The 18,750-nt window shown below is 33.2% G+C and overlaps 1 protein-coding gene across 1 annotated transcript in view; it reads right to left on the bottom strand.

The window, feature by feature from the left end:
• The window catches only part of LOTGIDRAFT_170568 (hypothetical protein), a gene marked incomplete at both ends in the record, with an annotated part of 21,714 nt that extends 3,665 nt beyond the window's left edge, over window positions 1–18,049 (bottom strand). The window contains 19 exons of the mRNA XM_009046384.1: window positions 36–681; window positions 1,039–1,140; window positions 1,329–1,601; window positions 6,274–6,464; window positions 7,948–8,131; window positions 8,627–8,776; window positions 9,117–9,402; window positions 9,716–9,897; window positions 10,057–10,242; window positions 10,673–10,733; window positions 11,338–11,426; window positions 11,872–12,039; window positions 12,834–12,926; window positions 13,269–13,389; window positions 14,498–14,636; window positions 14,965–14,985; window positions 15,740–15,892; window positions 16,268–16,529; window positions 18,047–18,049. Coding sequence (XP_009044632.1) covers window positions 36–681; window positions 1,039–1,140; window positions 1,329–1,601; window positions 6,274–6,464; window positions 7,948–8,131; window positions 8,627–8,776; window positions 9,117–9,402; window positions 9,716–9,897; window positions 10,057–10,242; window positions 10,673–10,733; window positions 11,338–11,426; window positions 11,872–12,039; window positions 12,834–12,926; window positions 13,269–13,389; window positions 14,498–14,636; window positions 14,965–14,985; window positions 15,740–15,892; window positions 16,268–16,529; window positions 18,047–18,049 — 3,310 coding nt within the window. The remainder of the gene's footprint in view (window positions 1–35; window positions 682–1,038; window positions 1,141–1,328; window positions 1,602–6,273; window positions 6,465–7,947; window positions 8,132–8,626; window positions 8,777–9,116; window positions 9,403–9,715; window positions 9,898–10,056; window positions 10,243–10,672; window positions 10,734–11,337; window positions 11,427–11,871; window positions 12,040–12,833; window positions 12,927–13,268; window positions 13,390–14,497; window positions 14,637–14,964; window positions 14,986–15,739; window positions 15,893–16,267; window positions 16,530–18,046) is intronic.
• Window positions 18,050–18,750: the final 701 nt, after the last annotated feature.

Raw genomic sequence — 18,750 nt, 5'->3', positions numbered from 1 at the left:
TATAATACAATAGTTAGACTGAAATAAACCATTACTATAACATATAGCATCTATAATACAATAGTTAGATTGAAATAAACCATTACTATAATATATAGCATCTATAATACAATAGTTAGACTGAAATAAACCATTACTATAACATATAGCATCTATAATACAATAGTTAAACTGAAATAAACCATTACTATAACATAAAGTATCTATTATACAATAGTTAGATTGAAATAAACCATTACTATAACATATAGCATCTATAATACAACAGTTAGACTGAAATAAACTATTACTATAACATATAGCATCTATAATACAATAGTTAGACTGAAATAAACCATTACTATAACATATAGCATCTATAATACAATAGTTAGACTGAAATAAACCATTACTATAACATATAGCATCTATAATACAATAGTTAGATTGAAATAAACCATTACTATAATATATAGAATCTATAATACAATAGTTAGATTGAAATAAACCATTACTATAACATATAGCATCTATAATACAATAGTTAGACTGAAATAAACCATTACTATAATATATAGCATCTATAATACAATAGTTAGATTGAAATAAACCATTACTATAGCATATAGCATCTATAATACAATAGTTAGACTGAAATAAACTATTACTATAACATATAGCATCTATAATACAATAGTTAGACTGAAATAAACCATTACTATATCATATAGCATCTATAATACAATAGTTAGACTGAAATAAACTATTACTATAACATATAACATCTATAATACAATAGTTAAACTGAAATAAACCATTACTATAACATATAGTATCTATAATACAATAGTTAGACTGAAATAAACTATAACTGTAACATATAGCATCTATAATACAATAGTTAGACTGAAATAAACCATTACTATAACATATAGCATCTATAATACAATAGTTAGATTGAAATAAACCATTACTATAACATATAGCATCTATAATACAATAGTTAACCTGAAATAAACCATTACTATAACATATAGTATCTATAATACAATAGTTAACCTGAAATAAACCATTACTATAACATATAGCATCTATAATACAATAGTTAGATTGAAATAAACCATTACTATAACATATAGCATCTATAATACAATAGTTAACCTGAAATAAACCATTACTATAACATATAGTTTCTATAATACAATAGTTAGACTGAAATAAACCATTACTATAACATATAGTATCTATAATACAATAGTTAACCTGAAATAAACCATTACTATAACATATAGTTTCTATAATACAAAAGTTAGAATGGTTGTTATTTTTTAGCAAATTAAACATCTTACCGAAAATGAGCAGTTCATTTTATCCGAGTTATCTATACTACAGTTTATACATTCTGTATTATATATGATGAAATTTAACTGTTGACTGTAGTTCTGGCCATTATTAGATACGGAGACTTTATAACCTGTCACAGTTTCATCAATAACTGGTACATCTACTGATCTTCTTCTACGTTTTCTAGATGGTAATTTACACGTTACTTCTCCAATACTCTCAAATACTGCTGTCTGTATTATTCTTTCTTCACTGATAATAACTTGGTCGTTCTTTATCTTAAAAAGGTAATAAAAATAGCGATGCCATGGTAATACGCCCACATTTGTAATGGCAGCTAATTTGTCCGGAAGGTTGACAAGAGTTATCAGTAAATGAATGTTTCTGAGAGTGAAATTTTCATATTTCATGGGATTTGTTTACAGCGTTTTTATTCAAGTAGGACTAATTTAGCATGTCAAGTTTGAATAACTCATAGTAAATATTTTTCGATTCATCTGATTTTCAATAGGGTCCATCCTTGGGTGATTACAAACATTCAATAGATAACCACATGTCAAAGTCAACATAATAGATAACCACTGTCAAATTCAACATAATGGATAACCACATGTCAAATTCAACATAATGGATAACCACATGTCAAATTCAACATAATGGGTAACCACTGTCAAATTCAACATAATAGATAACCACTGTCAAATTCAACATAATGGATAACCACATGTCAAATTCAACATAATGGGTAACCACATGTCAAATTCAACATAATGGGTAACCACATGTCGAATTCAAGATAATGGATAACCACATGTCAAATTCAACATAATGGATAACCACATGTCGAATTCAACATAATGGGTAACCACATGTCAAATTCAACATAATGGGTAACCACATGTCGAATTCAACATAATGGATAACCACTGTCAAATTCAACATAATAGATAACCACATGTCGAATTCAACATAATAGATAACCACATGTCGAATTCAACATAATAGATAACCACGTGTCAAAGTGAACATAATGGGTAACCACATGTCAAATTCAACATAATGGGTAACCACATGTCGAATTCAACATAATGGATAACCACATGTCAAATTCAACATAATGGATAACCACTGTCAAATTCAACATAATGGATAACCACATGTCAAATTCAACATAATGGATAACCACATGTCAAATTCAACATAATGGATAACCGCATGTCAAATTCAACATAATGGATAACCACATGTCGAATTCAACATAATGGATAACCACATGTCGAATTCAACATAATGGATAACCACATGTCGAAATCAACATAATGGGTAACCACTGTCGAATTCAACATAATGGATAACCACATGTCGAATTCAACATAATGGATAACCACTGTCAAATTCAACATAATGGATAACCACATGTCGAATTCAACATAATGGATAACCACATGTCGAATTCAACATAATGGATAACCACATGTCGAAGTCAACATAATAGATAACCACATGTCGAATTCAACATAATGGATAACCACATGTCAAAGTCAACATAATGGATAACCACATGCCAAATTCAACATAATGGATAACCACATGTCGAATTCAACATAATGGATAACCACATGTCGAATTCAACATAATGGATAACCACATGTCGAATTCAACATAATGGATAACCACTGTCAAATTCAACATAATGGATAACCACATGTCGAATTCAACATAATGGATAACCACTGTCAAATTCAACATAATGGATAACCACATGTCGAATTCAACATAATGGATAACCACTGTCAAATTCAACATAATGGGTAACCACATGTCGAATTCAACATAATGGGTAACCACTGTCAAATTCAACATAATGGATAACCACTGTCAAATTCAACATAATGGGTAACCACATGTCGAATTCAACATAATGGGTAACCACATGTCAAATTCAACATAATGGATAACCACTGTCAAATTCAACATAATGGGTAACCACATGTCGAATTCAACATAATGGGTAACCACATGTCGAATTCAACATAATGGGTAACCACATGTCGAATTCAACATAATGGGTAACCACATGATGGATTGCCATAATATGACAATATTTCTTGTAAATCAAATTCAACATGATGGTTTATACAAGTCAAAATTATACTAAAGATCAATAAAGCACCATGTTGACAGAAACTCAATAATATATTTCTATGACTAGTATTCTAAATTAACATTAAAATTACCACAGAATTACTCATATAAAACATGTTAGAACCTTAATTCCTGACAAGAAAAAGATCAAAATGCATTATTAATCCCTGAAACGATTATGGCAAATTCAGAGACAAAAAAACTATCCTCGCATATCTTTGCGTATTCTGACAAATTGAAACTACAAATGATATTAATTATGATAATTATGAACTTTGAGTTATGCTACAGACCACATGATGGTATTAAATTAGCATTAATGAAAACAGAAGATTCCAATTTACGAATCATGCACACAAGAACAACTAAATAAAATATTCACACAAACTACATAACAATTAAAAAATTTAATTAAAGGGAATCAACCTTAAAAATATTTGCTTCACCAGTTAATAAAGAACTTAACCATCACTATTACTTTTCAGAGAGAGAAAACTGAACATATGTTTATTTTCAATTAACAAAAAAATAATGGTAAAAGTGATTGTAGTACTTGTTCTCATGCCAATATTATCAAACAAGTTTGAATTTAGCTGAATCAATTAGTAGAGAAAAATATCTAGATGTCTATATCCAGACATATTGCCAGGTCTACTTTCTAACTGGCTCCTCCATTCCAAAGCTCAGACATACTTAAGAACAGCAAATATAATATTCATTCAAGGTTATCTTGTGGTCCAAAATACTATTGTTGTTTATTAAAACAAGCCAAATGAAAATACTGCAAGTTTAAAACTATATTATTGTCCTGTTATTTGACGTTTCGGCTTACTGCCTTCTTCAGAAACACCCAAAATAGATCTCGATCACATCTTATTCCGTTATTTTACTAACTATTTAAAGTTTAGAATACTCAAACTGTTTGATGGTTGTCACGTCAAAAGTTCATTTACGACGTCATTTCATCTTTCGTCATGCCATTAATATTCCTTCCATAGAAAACCAACCGAACACTGCTTATTCAACCCATTTGGATCCTTCGTTCGTAACCTCTTCATCCAATCACGTTCCTTGATGATTCTCACGTTCCGCGCTTCATCGCATATCCTTTCCAGTATGTTGACTCTCATAGCGTCCTTTTTCTTATGTCCCTCACCGTTGAAATGATCTGACACTGCCGTCTTCCTTTCCAATCTTATGTCTGCCATGTGTTCTTTTATTCTGTTTTTAAGACATATAGATATAGGAGTAGGTAAGGAAGCACAAGATATATGAATATACTATATCAATAGAAGTGATAACGCTGTCTGTATGAGCATGTGAAACGTTGAGTTAATAAATGTCAGAAATAGTATATCTATATATCTAGTGATTCTTTATAATATTTGATAACACTGTCTGTATGAACATGTGAAACGTTGAGTTAATAAATGTCAGAAATAGTATATCTATATATCTTGTGCTTCTTTACAAATGAAAATAGTAGACTGGGTTACTCCTTTAATTCTAAATGTTACCTTTGCCACAGCAGATGTTCAATAAATAATAAGATGTTCTAAACTATCCCTTAATTTATGCACAATACTCTAAAATATAGAGCTCAATATGTTACCATAGTTATTCATGATATAATTTGATGATTTTATTACTTTTAAATTGTTTTAGTGTAAAAATCAAAATTAGATGCTCTTGGGGACTCTATTTTGGTCTGTAAATATGTAAATATTGTTCAGAAGTGCTAGAAATGTTGGATTTGTACTCGTTATTTCTATACATATCTTTTATATATATCACAGCATATCTTAAATGGAAGAGTCGTCAATTAACATTCAATCGCGGATAAAACCTCTTATTCTTAACTTGATTGTAAATAACTCAAAAACAACCAATTAAATAACACGTATTATATAAACAGTCAGATTTAAGACCTCGTAAAATATTATATTATAATTATGAGGTTCAATGTTCCTTTTTCTGCGGATGAAAATGAAAAACTTTGTATACTGTACGTACTATCATACGAGTAAATGGTTGGGTTAAATAGGTCTGAGTACTCAAATTGTTATACAAGGTTTAAATTTTCAAAGAATGAAAACCATGTATAGCAGTAAAACAAATAAACAAGATTTCAACAAAATACGCATACAAATAGTTTTTGCGTTTTTCTCGAAAAGTAATTTCGCGTCATATATCGTTATACGAAGTTTCAAGTGGTCACCCACAATATATAGACAACTATACCCCTTTACACAATTCAATAAACAAAAATAGCGATGCCATTGAAACACGCCCACATTTGTAATGGCAGCTAATTTGTCCGGGAGGTTGACAAGAGCTATCAGTAAATGAATGTTTCTGAGAGTGAAATTTTCATATTTCATGGTGTTTGTTTAAAGCTTACAATTCAAGAACAAGGGCAATAACTCATAGTAAATATTTTTCGATTCGTCTGATTTTCAATAGGGTTCATCCTTGGGTGATTACAAACACTCACACCACGTTTCGTCAAAATCCATCAAGAAACCAGCTCTCTATCGTGTCCACAAGCAATTGTGGACATTGTGGACAAACAGACGGGGCGACTACTACATACGCCCACATTAATGTGTGGGCGTATAAAAAACGTTACCATCAACAACACGGATGTCGGATAAATTTAGTTATTAGAGTGAGAGTCCCATAGGATTCATGAGTGCTCAGCAGTAGTTACAATCTTTTGTGAAGACGAGTGTTAATAATTTCGAGATTTTATCTCGGGTGTGTTTAAAGAATGAATCAGAACATACTGTAAGAAGTACAAAATACCTCAAATGGTAACAGTTGACACTTGGTCTGCTCAGCATCTACAAATCTTCCACCAAAAACAGCCACATCAGTACAATCGTCTTGTGATAAATCACAATGTCCATCAGCTTCTAGATTGTGGGCTAATGGTGGTTCATTGAGTGATACTGAACAGTCGGATCCAATAAACTCAGAGTTACAGATACATTTACCTGGAATAACAAATGCAGTTTAAACATGAAAACATAAGGCACATTCGCAGAGTTATGTATACGACAGCTCAGCCCAATAAAGTGCAGAATGAGGAATAGCATTTTCTATCCCTTACTTGATACCCTCGTGTAAATTATTATTTTCCTGTTTCTTTTTTTCAATATATGTGAAATTTAGGGGAATAAGGCTACCGATCATAATTTTCACTATCAGTATTATGTCTCTCAGACAAAATTTAGCATATTTGTTGACTTTTTACAAACTTAATGTATCATAGTGTCACTTTAAAGGGCTAGACTGTTTTTTTCAGTGAGTTTTTGTGGTCTTGATCGTGAAATACATAATACTTCATGCCAACACGTAGAGGAAGATGTTACGTAAGTATTTTAATTCTCGCCGCCTCCATTTTTACTGTTTTGGAAAATAGCGACTACCAAATTATGAGCATGTTTTTTTTAGATATCTATGATTATGAAAACTAAATTTTGATTGGACCAATTGAACCAATCAGCGTTAACTATACATATTTCCGACCGGAAGACGCGGTAGAAAATAAAAGTAGCGACCAACTTCGTTATTTTCATTTCTCATTATTGTGAATTGTGAATTTTGTTATAATGATAATAATCCATAATTTACATATATATAACAACCGGAGAAGTACACAAACAAAGTTAATTTTTATATTTCTGATCGAAAAATCGTCGCCATACACCGGCCTCGTATCAATTATAATAGGAAACTTCAAATTTGATGTTTGAAACGATTCCTCGGTGGGTATGCAAATTTATAGAAACTATATTATAAACGGTTTAGATATGGTTTCACGCATAATTAGCGTAATTCTTTACATTGAAAATAAACCGGTCTAGCCCTTTACACTTCACGACCTCCGATCAATAGGTCAATAAAGTGCACTTTTCCCAAATGTACATTTCGTAAAATGAAGTAACTGTTCGTCCTGATTAGCATGCTTAGAATTCATCTCAAAATATTTTGAGGTCGTTTCCTGTCGTTTTCCTGCTTGGCTCCGGGTCGTTTCACGTTTTTGTTGGTCGTTTCCTGGTCGTTTCTGGTCGTTTCATGTTTAAGTACGCTGTTCATGACATTGAATGGGCTAAAAAAATTCTTAGATACAGATGAAAAACATTTTCATCTCCCTTGAACTTTTGAAATTGGTCATTAAAGTCACTATTGGTTATTTTGTCTTCCTGTTTGTCGTGTTTGATGTGTAATTTGAGTAGCAATGACTGGTGTGGCGACAGGCAGGGTATGCTTACTCTTCTAGACACATGATATCACTTTTCATCATGAAATACTTACTCACTTATGATTGATACATCTTACTAATTTGAAAGATTCATTAGCTGCTACCAATGTTTCGCCAATATGTTGTTTTCGATTTCGGGTTTCCTTTTGCCGTTAGCACTTGGTTTGTTTATATTAAACAATGAGATTATTATATCATTAGAGACCACTCACCGTTTTCACAAAGACCCTGATCTGAACATTCTCCAGGACATGCAACTTCTTTCACCAACTCCAGAATAGTTTTATTGCTATCCACCTTTTTTTCTCGTAAAGTCCCATTCATTCTGGCTTCACGTAAACATTGAGAACTGACAGACGATATGGCGGAGAGAGCAAACACATCAGTTCCACTTAGCTAGAATATAAATGAGTCTTTAAAAGGAGAACGTCCATTGATTTTTAGTTTAAATTACACCTCCAGTGGCTCAACTACAATGGGAACCGGTTGAACTGGTTCACTCATCGCCAGAAAAATCATTACAAAATTTAAGAAATGTACCTTAGTATAATTATAATCAACCAATCAGCAACCAGCAATATATAAATGAGTGAAATAGTATTAGCCACTCACTGAAACTCTTTTAATCTTCTATAAACAGACATAAAATTGATTTACAGAGGATTCTCTGAATGCAGTAGAGCAATTCCTAGGAAAGGGCTCCAAACCAACTTAAGTCCACGGGCCCCCACTTATCTTGTTGAGACACTGTTTCGGTCGTGAATTTGGAACTACAATTTTATAACTTCAGCGCCAGTAAACGATTTTTAAGGAGCATTGTAAGTTATGACACAATCAATTTGGGGTTTTTGGTGATGATACGGGTACGTCATTATATCTTGATATACATACCTGTATATCACTGACACAGGTTTCTATAGCCCCTTCAATATTAATACCTCTTATACCTTCACATCTCTTAATAACCATAGAATTATTAAACAGACCAGAACAATATTCATTAGCACTGTCCATAGTCCATCCATTCTTCCAACTTACATCCTAGAATAAAATAGATATCTTAATTAACATCACGTGTTGTTGAAGCATGGCCTTGGGCTAGCTAGTCTTGTTGAATAGCAAAGTTATCAACTCATTGGTCTTAGATAATGTCATTTTTCGCCACGGTATCTTTAATAGCAGAGATTGAAATAGTTTTTTTTTTAAATACAACTATAACATATTTACAACCAGACGTATTAGATAGAAATATATCTAAAGTACAACCGATATGCAAACAGTGTTGAGAACTCTTTAGGAACAATGGCACAATAATTTTCGTCAATTGTATGGAACCTTCGAGACAAGGTATTAAGGTATAGCTCGGGCATTTATAACGTACCCGCCTGAGACGTCGGTGGAGTAATATTTGAGGTTGCAACCCTAGAGGAAGTGATCTTTTCTTTCGTAAAGGATTGATACATTTTTTTTTATGGAACAAGGTATAATCTGTGTCTGAAGAACAGGTTGTCGCCCCTGGTACTGGACTACAGTTCAGAGATGTGTCTATTCCACCAGCTACTCTCTCATCACAACGACAATGTTGGAATCTTACAGTGTTATTAGATGCCCATTCTGGCAGGGTTCTCCAGTTTCCTGGGTCAAACAAGCTAACGTCTGCACGAACTCTGTAAATTTAATGATTATATAATGTAACGTCCCAATAACTAGATTGTAACCTATTATAATGTAACTCTTTTGAATCCGCATTCAATATCTGCTCTAGTATATATTTGGAGAGATTTGTCTGAAGTATTTGCCAGTCAATTAGCCCAGAGGTTTTCTTGAACATGTACGATTAGAAGTAGGAATTCGTGTGATTACTTGTCAAGCAAACGATTTCCAAATCCCGATTTTATATGGCCACTAAATCATCCTTTCTCGCTATGCCCTGTGTTTTCTGTTGTTGATGGATGCTTTACAGGGAACATTAGAAGTTACCTGAAAGACTTAAAATATGCGTCATCGTATTGTACGGATGGTGGGTTGGCTGTTAATTCCCCACATAAACCAGATGTTTTACCGATATCTCTTACTGATGGGTATATATAAATATTCAACCAGTGGATATTGGAGTTCTCAATTTGAGTGATGCTTATTTTTGTATCAGTTGGTAAAAATAGCTAAAAGCAAAAAACAAAATGGCAAAACAATTTTAATATATCTCTTTCTTATTTACTGTGGAAAGCGTTTTATTCGATTTAGTTTCACAAATGCTTTTTGTAGCCTTCCTTTCTGTCATATATACATTTCAAGATTCGAACTATTTTCAGTTTACCTACCTCAAACGTCGTTTCATCTTTTTTTCTTACATCAAGAATATCACCACCATCGTCACATAATATATAGTCAATGTACCAGTTTTCTAGGTTACAGTGGTTGATCATAAAGGCAGTTCTGCCTACTCTTACCACGACACCACAAACACAAGACCCTCCTCCCACTGTAGCACAATCCGTTAATTGCACCTGGACCTATTAAAGTAGTGGTAGCTAAAAACCATGTTCTTATAACCAAACAATATGTTATTTTTTAAGTCGTTGGTGAATTTTGATAAACTCACGATATATTCAGATGCTTCTTAATCCATAAGCGACATAAAGGGGTATAGCTCATCTAACCTTTGGATTAGTATATCATGAAACTGTGTTCCGATATTTAATCAAATGGTACTATCATTTGCTCACTGTTTTTAATTAAAGCTATACAGAGAATCATTTGTTATGCATTTAAATAAACACTTTAATTAAAACACTTTAATTAAACACTTATAAATGGGTATAATGAATCCAATATTTATTTCATTTCCAAACTAAAGTATTTAACCTAACAGTAACTCAATCTGTAAACTATGCATGATAGGGTATAATCAATTTTTAATAATTCAAGCTGTGTTACCTCCACATTATCCATTTGTAATAAGTAGAATGTACCTTCCATTTGAAATGAAGACTTTCCCCTGAAGAAGAGTAAAATATATAACATTAGTTCTCAATACGAGATTATCTTGTCCAACTAGCCAACAGACGGTGATAAGATAGTAGCGAGGCACTATTACTACACCAAGATACCGTGTCCAACTAGCCACCAGGTGGTGATAAGATAGTAGCGAGGCACTATTACTACACCAAGATATTGTGTCCAACTAGCCACCTGATGGTGATAAGATAGTAGCGAGGCATTATTACTACATCAAGATACTGTGTCCAACTAGCCACCTGATGGTGATAAGATAGTAGCGAGGTACTATTACTACACCAAGATATCGTGTCCAACTAGCCACCTGATGGTGATAAGATAGTAGCGAGGTACTATTACTACACCAAGATATTGTGTCCAACTAGCCACCTGATGGTGATAAGATAGTAGCGAGGTACTTTTACTACATCAAGATATCGTGTCCAACTAGCTAACAGATGGTGGAAGATAGTAGCGAGGTACTATTACTACACCAAGATATCGTGTCCAACTAGCTAATAGATGGTGGTAAGATTGTAGGAGGCTACTATTACTACACAAAGATATTGTGTCCTACTGAGATCAAAATACTATTTGTAACTCACATATGTGTGTAGAAATCCTCCAAATACGGATCACTGTACATTTTACATGTTTTGCCTTGAATGAGTGATGTATCTTTGACAATATTAATCTGAAAGTATAGTAAAAAGCTTTAAGGTATACTACCTAATAGTATGACCAAAAGTCCAACTGATGAATATACACACTTATTGACCACGTTTGAGACTTTAAATTGTATATCCATTCTCGAGGTAGTATCCCTTTAAATTATGAACGTATATATTAAGGTTGGGAACGGGATTTGTCATTGAACATTGAGATATTGTAGAGTTTGGATTGATGCCATAAATTCTTCAAACTTCATAAGGTCGAAAACACCAAATAAAATAAACTTTACCGTTACTGGTTCAAGGAAATAATCCCTCCAGATTTGATGACCGATATAAAAACCGTCCGTTCGTAGAAATACTTTCCTTTGAGTAATAGTTTGTCCATAGTCTTCAGTTATAGTTGAGGTGATCTCTAAATGAATACCACTCGTTCCATTCTACAGTCTTAATAGAAATACCACATACACCATTAGCTGTAGGAGTAGGTTCACATTTCTTGTCCGCATCCTGGGGTATATCAGCAGTTACTGTTAATGTACACCCCTCAGGTTCAAAACAACCAATAGGAACTGTGGACCGAATCTTTATTGTTGTTTGTTCTCCTTCTTTTATATTTATAACCGGATTCTCAACCTGAATAAAATATGATCAATCATGAATGTTATGTTGGATACCTTTATACAACAACCACGGTCCCAATCTTATGACGTTATTTTAAAGGGGCAGTATGCAAAATTTCAGAATAAGCAGGAGATATATTTCTCTACAATTTGGCTTTTATTTTGCTCAAATCCGTACGGTAGTTTTCACTCTTATCTTTTTCATAACGAACTCAAAAAGCTTACGTAATTTGGTTAAACGGTTTTGGAGTTAAAATAAATATGGCTGGATTTTTTTGGTTAAAAATTTCAGATATGTTAAGGGACATGTTTTTCTAGATTTTGGGCTAATACATTTGAGCAAAAACCAAAATTTGACGTACAAAAAAAAAACATAATGCCCCTTTAACCAAAAAGGCTTGACATATAGAACCGCTATTTTATCATAATGACGAATTGTGGGATATCGAATCACAAAGAGGCTGTGATATCGCTTTGTTATCAAAAACAGTTCTAAATGACACGCTTTGATTGTCTAAGAATAACTTCATTAGAAACGGACTGTGGTACAGAACTTGTTAGATTACAATGGAGAAACATCAGAAAACAAGAAAGGAACGAAATTGTGATGGAATTTGATTAAGATTGGTATAACGGTAATCAAGTTCTTTGTCTATTTGGTAAGATTTGAATTATGAGGATAAAGTAATTTGACTATATCCAGAGTTAATAAAGAACAATGAAGAGACAATTCGTCTTGAGGTGATTAAATTTTTCAATCAAAACGTGTGACGAAAAAAAATTGTATTCATATTATTGATAACTCACTTCCATTCCGATAAACTTCTTTCTACTAGTTGACGGTAAACTCGACATCCACTTACCATTAATACTATTAGCAGCTCTTATATTACAGTGAAGCTAAAGTAAAAAATAAAAATCCATATCCAGACCTGATTATTCAGGGGGTTAAGTAATATATCCGTAGGGGCAACAGTGCGGTGGTTCGTATATGACATCATCTTTCACCCGGGTGAAAATACAAGTTTTTAATTCAAAATTATGTTTTATACTTATATTCCACTTTTTTTAATTCAAAATGTTAAAAAATAAATGATGTCTTATAGGAACCACCGTACCATGGTGCATGGTGTTAGAATTTTTTAATCGAGAAATCGATTTTTCCCCCTCTTTGTTTTCATCAATTTCATTTCGAGAAGTGATGCATATGACTGAAATAGTGTCATATTGTTGCATTATTACCTGAAAACCGAGTGTAGTGATGTTACTGTCCCTTAGCCTAGTATCAGTCAAGCTTCTAACTGCATCACAATCGTCATAATTAGTATAGTAAGACTCGTATACCATCATATCATCAACAAACCTGTAATAAATACAATTCATACATTACTAGAGCTTGAATCATTTCAGATTCTAAGTCAAGTGTAATAACCTGCAATTCGGAACGAAATATACTGATCTTGATAAAATTGAGAATTTTGTTGTTATTGTTTAGAAACTTCAGATAAAGCATTACTAATGTGTGTTAAATAACAATCTGGTAAAAATACAGATCTGGAAATATCAAAACAAACCTAAAACATGTTGTTACTCGGAGTTTCACTGAATTTTAGACAGCTAATATTAATATAGAAAACATAAATATGTTGTTACTCAGAGTATCACGCTGTGCAGTTGTCTGAAGATCGCTTAGGATAGAATGAGCTCTATTTGTCCAACTTCAGTAAAGAGGCAGGCTGAAAATAGGTCAGTTGTCTGAAGATCGCACAGCGTCAAACTCTGAATAACAACATTTTTCAGGTTCTGTTTTAATATTTCTATATCACTCTAAACTTGATAGAGTAGTAGAAGTAGAGAGCGCTATTTTAACAGTGAAAATATTTTGTAAGAGACAAATCTAGATATTTTGTTACATTTCATGGCCCCGTCTCAACAGAAAGGCGTCCTTCAGGCGATGCTACTGCGATGGAAAATTTGCTCAAAGCGTGTAAAGGTCGTCATATTTGTGGTATAAGGACAGGACAGCCATCGTTCAATTGTCGCCACTATTTGCGTTTTGGGACATGTTCAAAACAAACGCCAAGGTCCCACCAACTGTTCTGGAACGCGTTGAGAACGTCATGGGATGGAGAGGGTCGTTAAACAAGCTTTGTAACAACATCTTTGAAGGGTATACAAGCGTAATACACATCTGGTAAGAAGCTACAAAAACGTTAGAACGCAATATGGTCGCATAAGTTGCGGTATGCGGTCGACTGTTTTTAAGTTTGTGACCTTTTAGTGAATTTTCTTCTAGTTTTCTTCACAATTGACGTCTTGAACATTTCGATCGCCATAAGATCTCAAATAATCGCAATCCGGTGTGACGGGGCTATTAAGTATATTGCTATAACCGAATCAGTCTCTGGATACATCACCTCCATCGCTATCTTATAATACTATAAATACAAACAGTAATAATAATAACTTACCATGTCGCCTTGTATACGAGTGAATCCTGATTTGGATTGGGAAAAGAACATTTGAAACTAAATTCTTTTTCATATTCGGAACCATTAACCAGTCTTATGTTTGTATCAATAGTCACATTTGTGTCAAAATCTAATAGTTCTGAAAACAGAAAAATGAAATGAAAAGGAATGTTATGAAATACTTACTCACTTATTATTGATATACTTCCTCATGGGGAAAGTTCATTAGATGCTACCAATATTTCGTCAATATGTTGTTTCGGATTTTGGGTTTCGTTTTGCGGTTCGGATCATTTGTACTTGGTTTATTTATGTCTTTTTCTATGCATATTTACTTTAACAAAAGAAATAGGAACACAGAACATAAAGTAAATTTGACAGCTTGAAATATAAACGAGTTATAAATGTCTTAATTTCTTGTTATATCATGCATTGTTATAATTTTAAAACATTGTTTTCAAACTTACCGGTACCGGTTTCGAATCCATCTGAAAGCAAAATGGAAAAAACAATCAGATAATAATTCAAATAATAATTCAGATAATAATTCAGATAAAAGTTGAGTAAAAAATTCAGATAATAATTAAGATAATGATTCAGATAATTATTCAGCTGTTAGTTCGGTAGAAAAATCAGGTAAATTATTCAGATAATAATTAAGATAATGATTCAGATAATTATTCAGCTGTTAGTTCGGTAGAAAAATCAGGTAAATCATTCAGATAATAATTAAGATAATGATTCAGATAATTATTCAGCTGTTAGTTCGGTAGAAAAATCAGGTAAATTATTCAGATAATAATTAAGATAATGATTCAGATAATTATTCAGCTGTTAGTTCGGTAGAAAAATCAGGTAAATTATTCAGATAATAATTAAGATAATGATTCAGATAATTATTCAGCTGTTAGTTCGGTAAATAAATAAGGTAAATTATTCAGATAAGCATTGGTGAATAAGTAGTAAATAATCCAGAAAATAATTCAGATAGTATTTCAGATAGTATTTCAGACGTTTATTCGGTAAATAAATAAGGTAAATTATTCTGATTTGGTGAATAAGTAGTAAATAATTCGTTGAATAATTTAGATAATATTTTAGATAATAATTCAAATAAAAATTCGTTGAATAATTCGGTGGATAAATCAGGCAATATTTCAGTATTTCAGATAATATTTCAGTAAATTTCGGAATTAAGTACTTAAATATTCAAGTGATAATTTGAAAAATATCACCATTTACCTAGGCAATATGCAGCGTTACTATTTAACGGTCTTGTCAATTTGTATATGGTTAATCGTGGAGAGCATCTTAGTGCCTTGATCGACATTGTGTATGTACAATCAAGAATGCAAGCTGTAACATCTTCTATAACTTTTTCAAAACCTGGTTCACCTACAAAAACAAGGCGTCTTACATTTATTGTAGTTAAAGAAAAATACGAGTCTGAAATAAGCAACTAAAACATCAATAATTGTCAACTCTGTGAAAGACAAGATAAATCTACATATTGGTCTCAGAATGACACCGAAAGGGTAGGCATGCCTGGCTTATCCGCTTCTGTAATATATACATTGGTTAATTCAAAATTTATCGTGGCATGAAATCTACTTAGAAGCCGTGGTTCACCATATTCGGTCTCAGCAAAACCAACAATTGTCGGGTACCCAAATTTTCAGGCAATGTATAAACTAGGGAAAGGAAAAAGATCCAAATCAGCTTCCGTAAATACGGAACATGTCCTTAAAACTAATTGGTAATTGGACTTACGTTGTAGAAAGATTGGATATATAGCTCCACAATGTCTTCTTTTCGGTTTTACAAACGGAATGATAAAGTCTTGACTACCATACCATCCTTCTCTCATAAATCTATCAGTAAACGTTGTTGTTTTATCATAATTCACAGATCTCTTTGTTTGATGTGTGAAGGGCAAATACTGTTTCTTGCCACACAAATCTGACACTAAAATCATTGAAAAACTGTAAAGATGTATTGCTAGTGGAATTAAAAGGGGTTGTAGAGAGGTTTTCTAAAAAAAATTATATATATCGGGTACACTGATAGCATCAATTTGTACCATTAAATTTCAATCAGACGTCTATGGTTCCTGCAATTCAACTAAAACCACGTGTTTGATGACGTCACTAATCTCGAATATGTAAAAGCAAATTTTTCGATTAATGATATCATCAAACATTTTGTTTCATTGGAATTCCAGGAACCTCAGACGTCTGATTGAAACTTTGAATGGTACAAATTGATGCTATCAGTGTTAAGGATACACAAAACATTTTTAGAAAACCTCTCTACAATCCCTTTATTCCTATTTTAGTTTTTCTAACATTCTATTGATATTGTTACACAGTGCTTGTAAAATTTTCGTTTTTCCTTTTTTGTTTTTAGGTAGGACAGATTATTGTACATTTGTTACTGGTACAGCAGTGGGCTGGTATCTAGAATCTTACTCTGATTTAGTTGATGTCTGGTATTTCTATAGCTACAGAGAATATAACCCTTAGTCGGGTGTTTTCTGGTAAGAGACCTGACTACCATAGGGAGTGGTTGAACCAAGTCCACGGACCCCACCTTTAATGGGGCCCAACACCAGAAAAAAATAATTTATGTTTTTTTTATCAAAGTTTATCTAAAAGGTTAACACACAATATAAAACGGTTTACAACTTATGTTGGGGCCCTATAAAGGACAATGTTATGTCCTTATTTAAGAAAATGGGGTTCGATGTCAGCTCTGACTGACTATGAGGGCCCTAATGCGTGAAAATGTCCCACGGGAGGGGCCCCAACCCACATATGTTCACGGGCCCCCACTCATCTAGTTGAGCCACAGTTTCTGGTGTTTCTATAAACACACAACAAGAGAAAAGATATTGTTTCTAAAGGCTGTTCCAACAACAGTAAAACAGCGGCCCATTGGAATATCATCCCGAGCTAGGTGTTTCTATACACAGACAATACTCCAACAGTGAGAACCCAATGAAATATAACCCAGATTTAGGTGATGTCTGGTGTTTCTATAAAAAGACACGTGCAACGTGAACAACCGTCTAGAATATAACCCAGAGTGATGTCTGGTATAAGCAGACAGCAGTACAATAGTGACCACCCACAGTTAGGCGATGCCTAGTAAGTGTGTCTATAAACAGACAGCAGTGTATTAATGGCCACCCAGTAAAACATTACCAAAATTAGGTGATGTCTGCTGTTTCTATAAACAGACAGCAGTTAGGTGATGGCTGGTGATTCCCTAGACCAAACAGACAACAGTACAATAATGAACCACCCTCAGAATATACTCTGGTTAATATTCTAGGATGGTTTGCTGTTGTACTATTTCTGTTTTTATGAAGAGGCAATAGTATAGCAGTGGACCCTCCCCCTCCACCCCCTCCACTCGCCACCCCTTCCCAAACGGGAATATAATTTAGGTGGTCTAGTCCCTCCTCGACATGGCTTCAATCCTGACGTGAGGGAAAACAGTATCATTAAGTGAGACGTTTAATGACGAAAGAAACTGTTCGATACTTACCATTTTGACCGCATGACCAATCCAAAATCAAAAACCACAAAAAACTGAAAAGCAGCATTTCTACAGCTCTCTAGCTCAATAGCTCACTAAATAATAACTTTTTAATTTCGTAAGCTAGCTCTATATTAAAATGATTTAATTGCATAATAAAAATAGCTTTCCGGTCCACTTTCAAAAAACAAAAAAAATCCCCCGAGAAATTATTTCTAATTGTGTCGGTTTATTCTTGGTTTCTACCAATTAGCATGACATGCACGTAGGCTACTTTGAAAGATTATATTTGTTAAAGTCTTGAAAAGAAAAGAACTGCTTTAACTTGAATTGACAATGGCTTTCAACTTTAAGCATACATTGAATCCTATGTATATAGGGACAGTTTATGAAATGATAGAGGGTCACTCTTTATCGAGTAACGCGCCGATAGCCACATAGCCCTTTCTTCTGTGTTTTTGACTACGAGTTGTTGTTTTGATTAACCATTTCACAATTCAAAAGAGTTTTGCCTTTTTACTTTATGATTCAACTATGTAATAATTTTCAAATTTATATTCCCCTATGGAGCCGCGGTGGCTCAGTAAGTTAGACGCTTGCTCACTAACCTGAAGGTCGAGGGTTCAAGATAATACCTTCGTATATTTCAACCCGGTTGCCCCCTGAGTTGTTGTTTTGATTAACCATTTCACAATTCAAAAGAGTTTTGCCTT

This window comes from Lottia gigantea, assembly GCF_000327385.1.
Source record: "Lottia gigantea unplaced genomic scaffold LOTGIsca_100, whole genome shotgun sequence".
Lineage (NCBI taxonomy): Eukaryota > Metazoa > Mollusca > Gastropoda > Lottiidae > Lottia > Lottia gigantea.
This window is presented reverse-complemented; position numbering and strand designations above follow the sequence as displayed.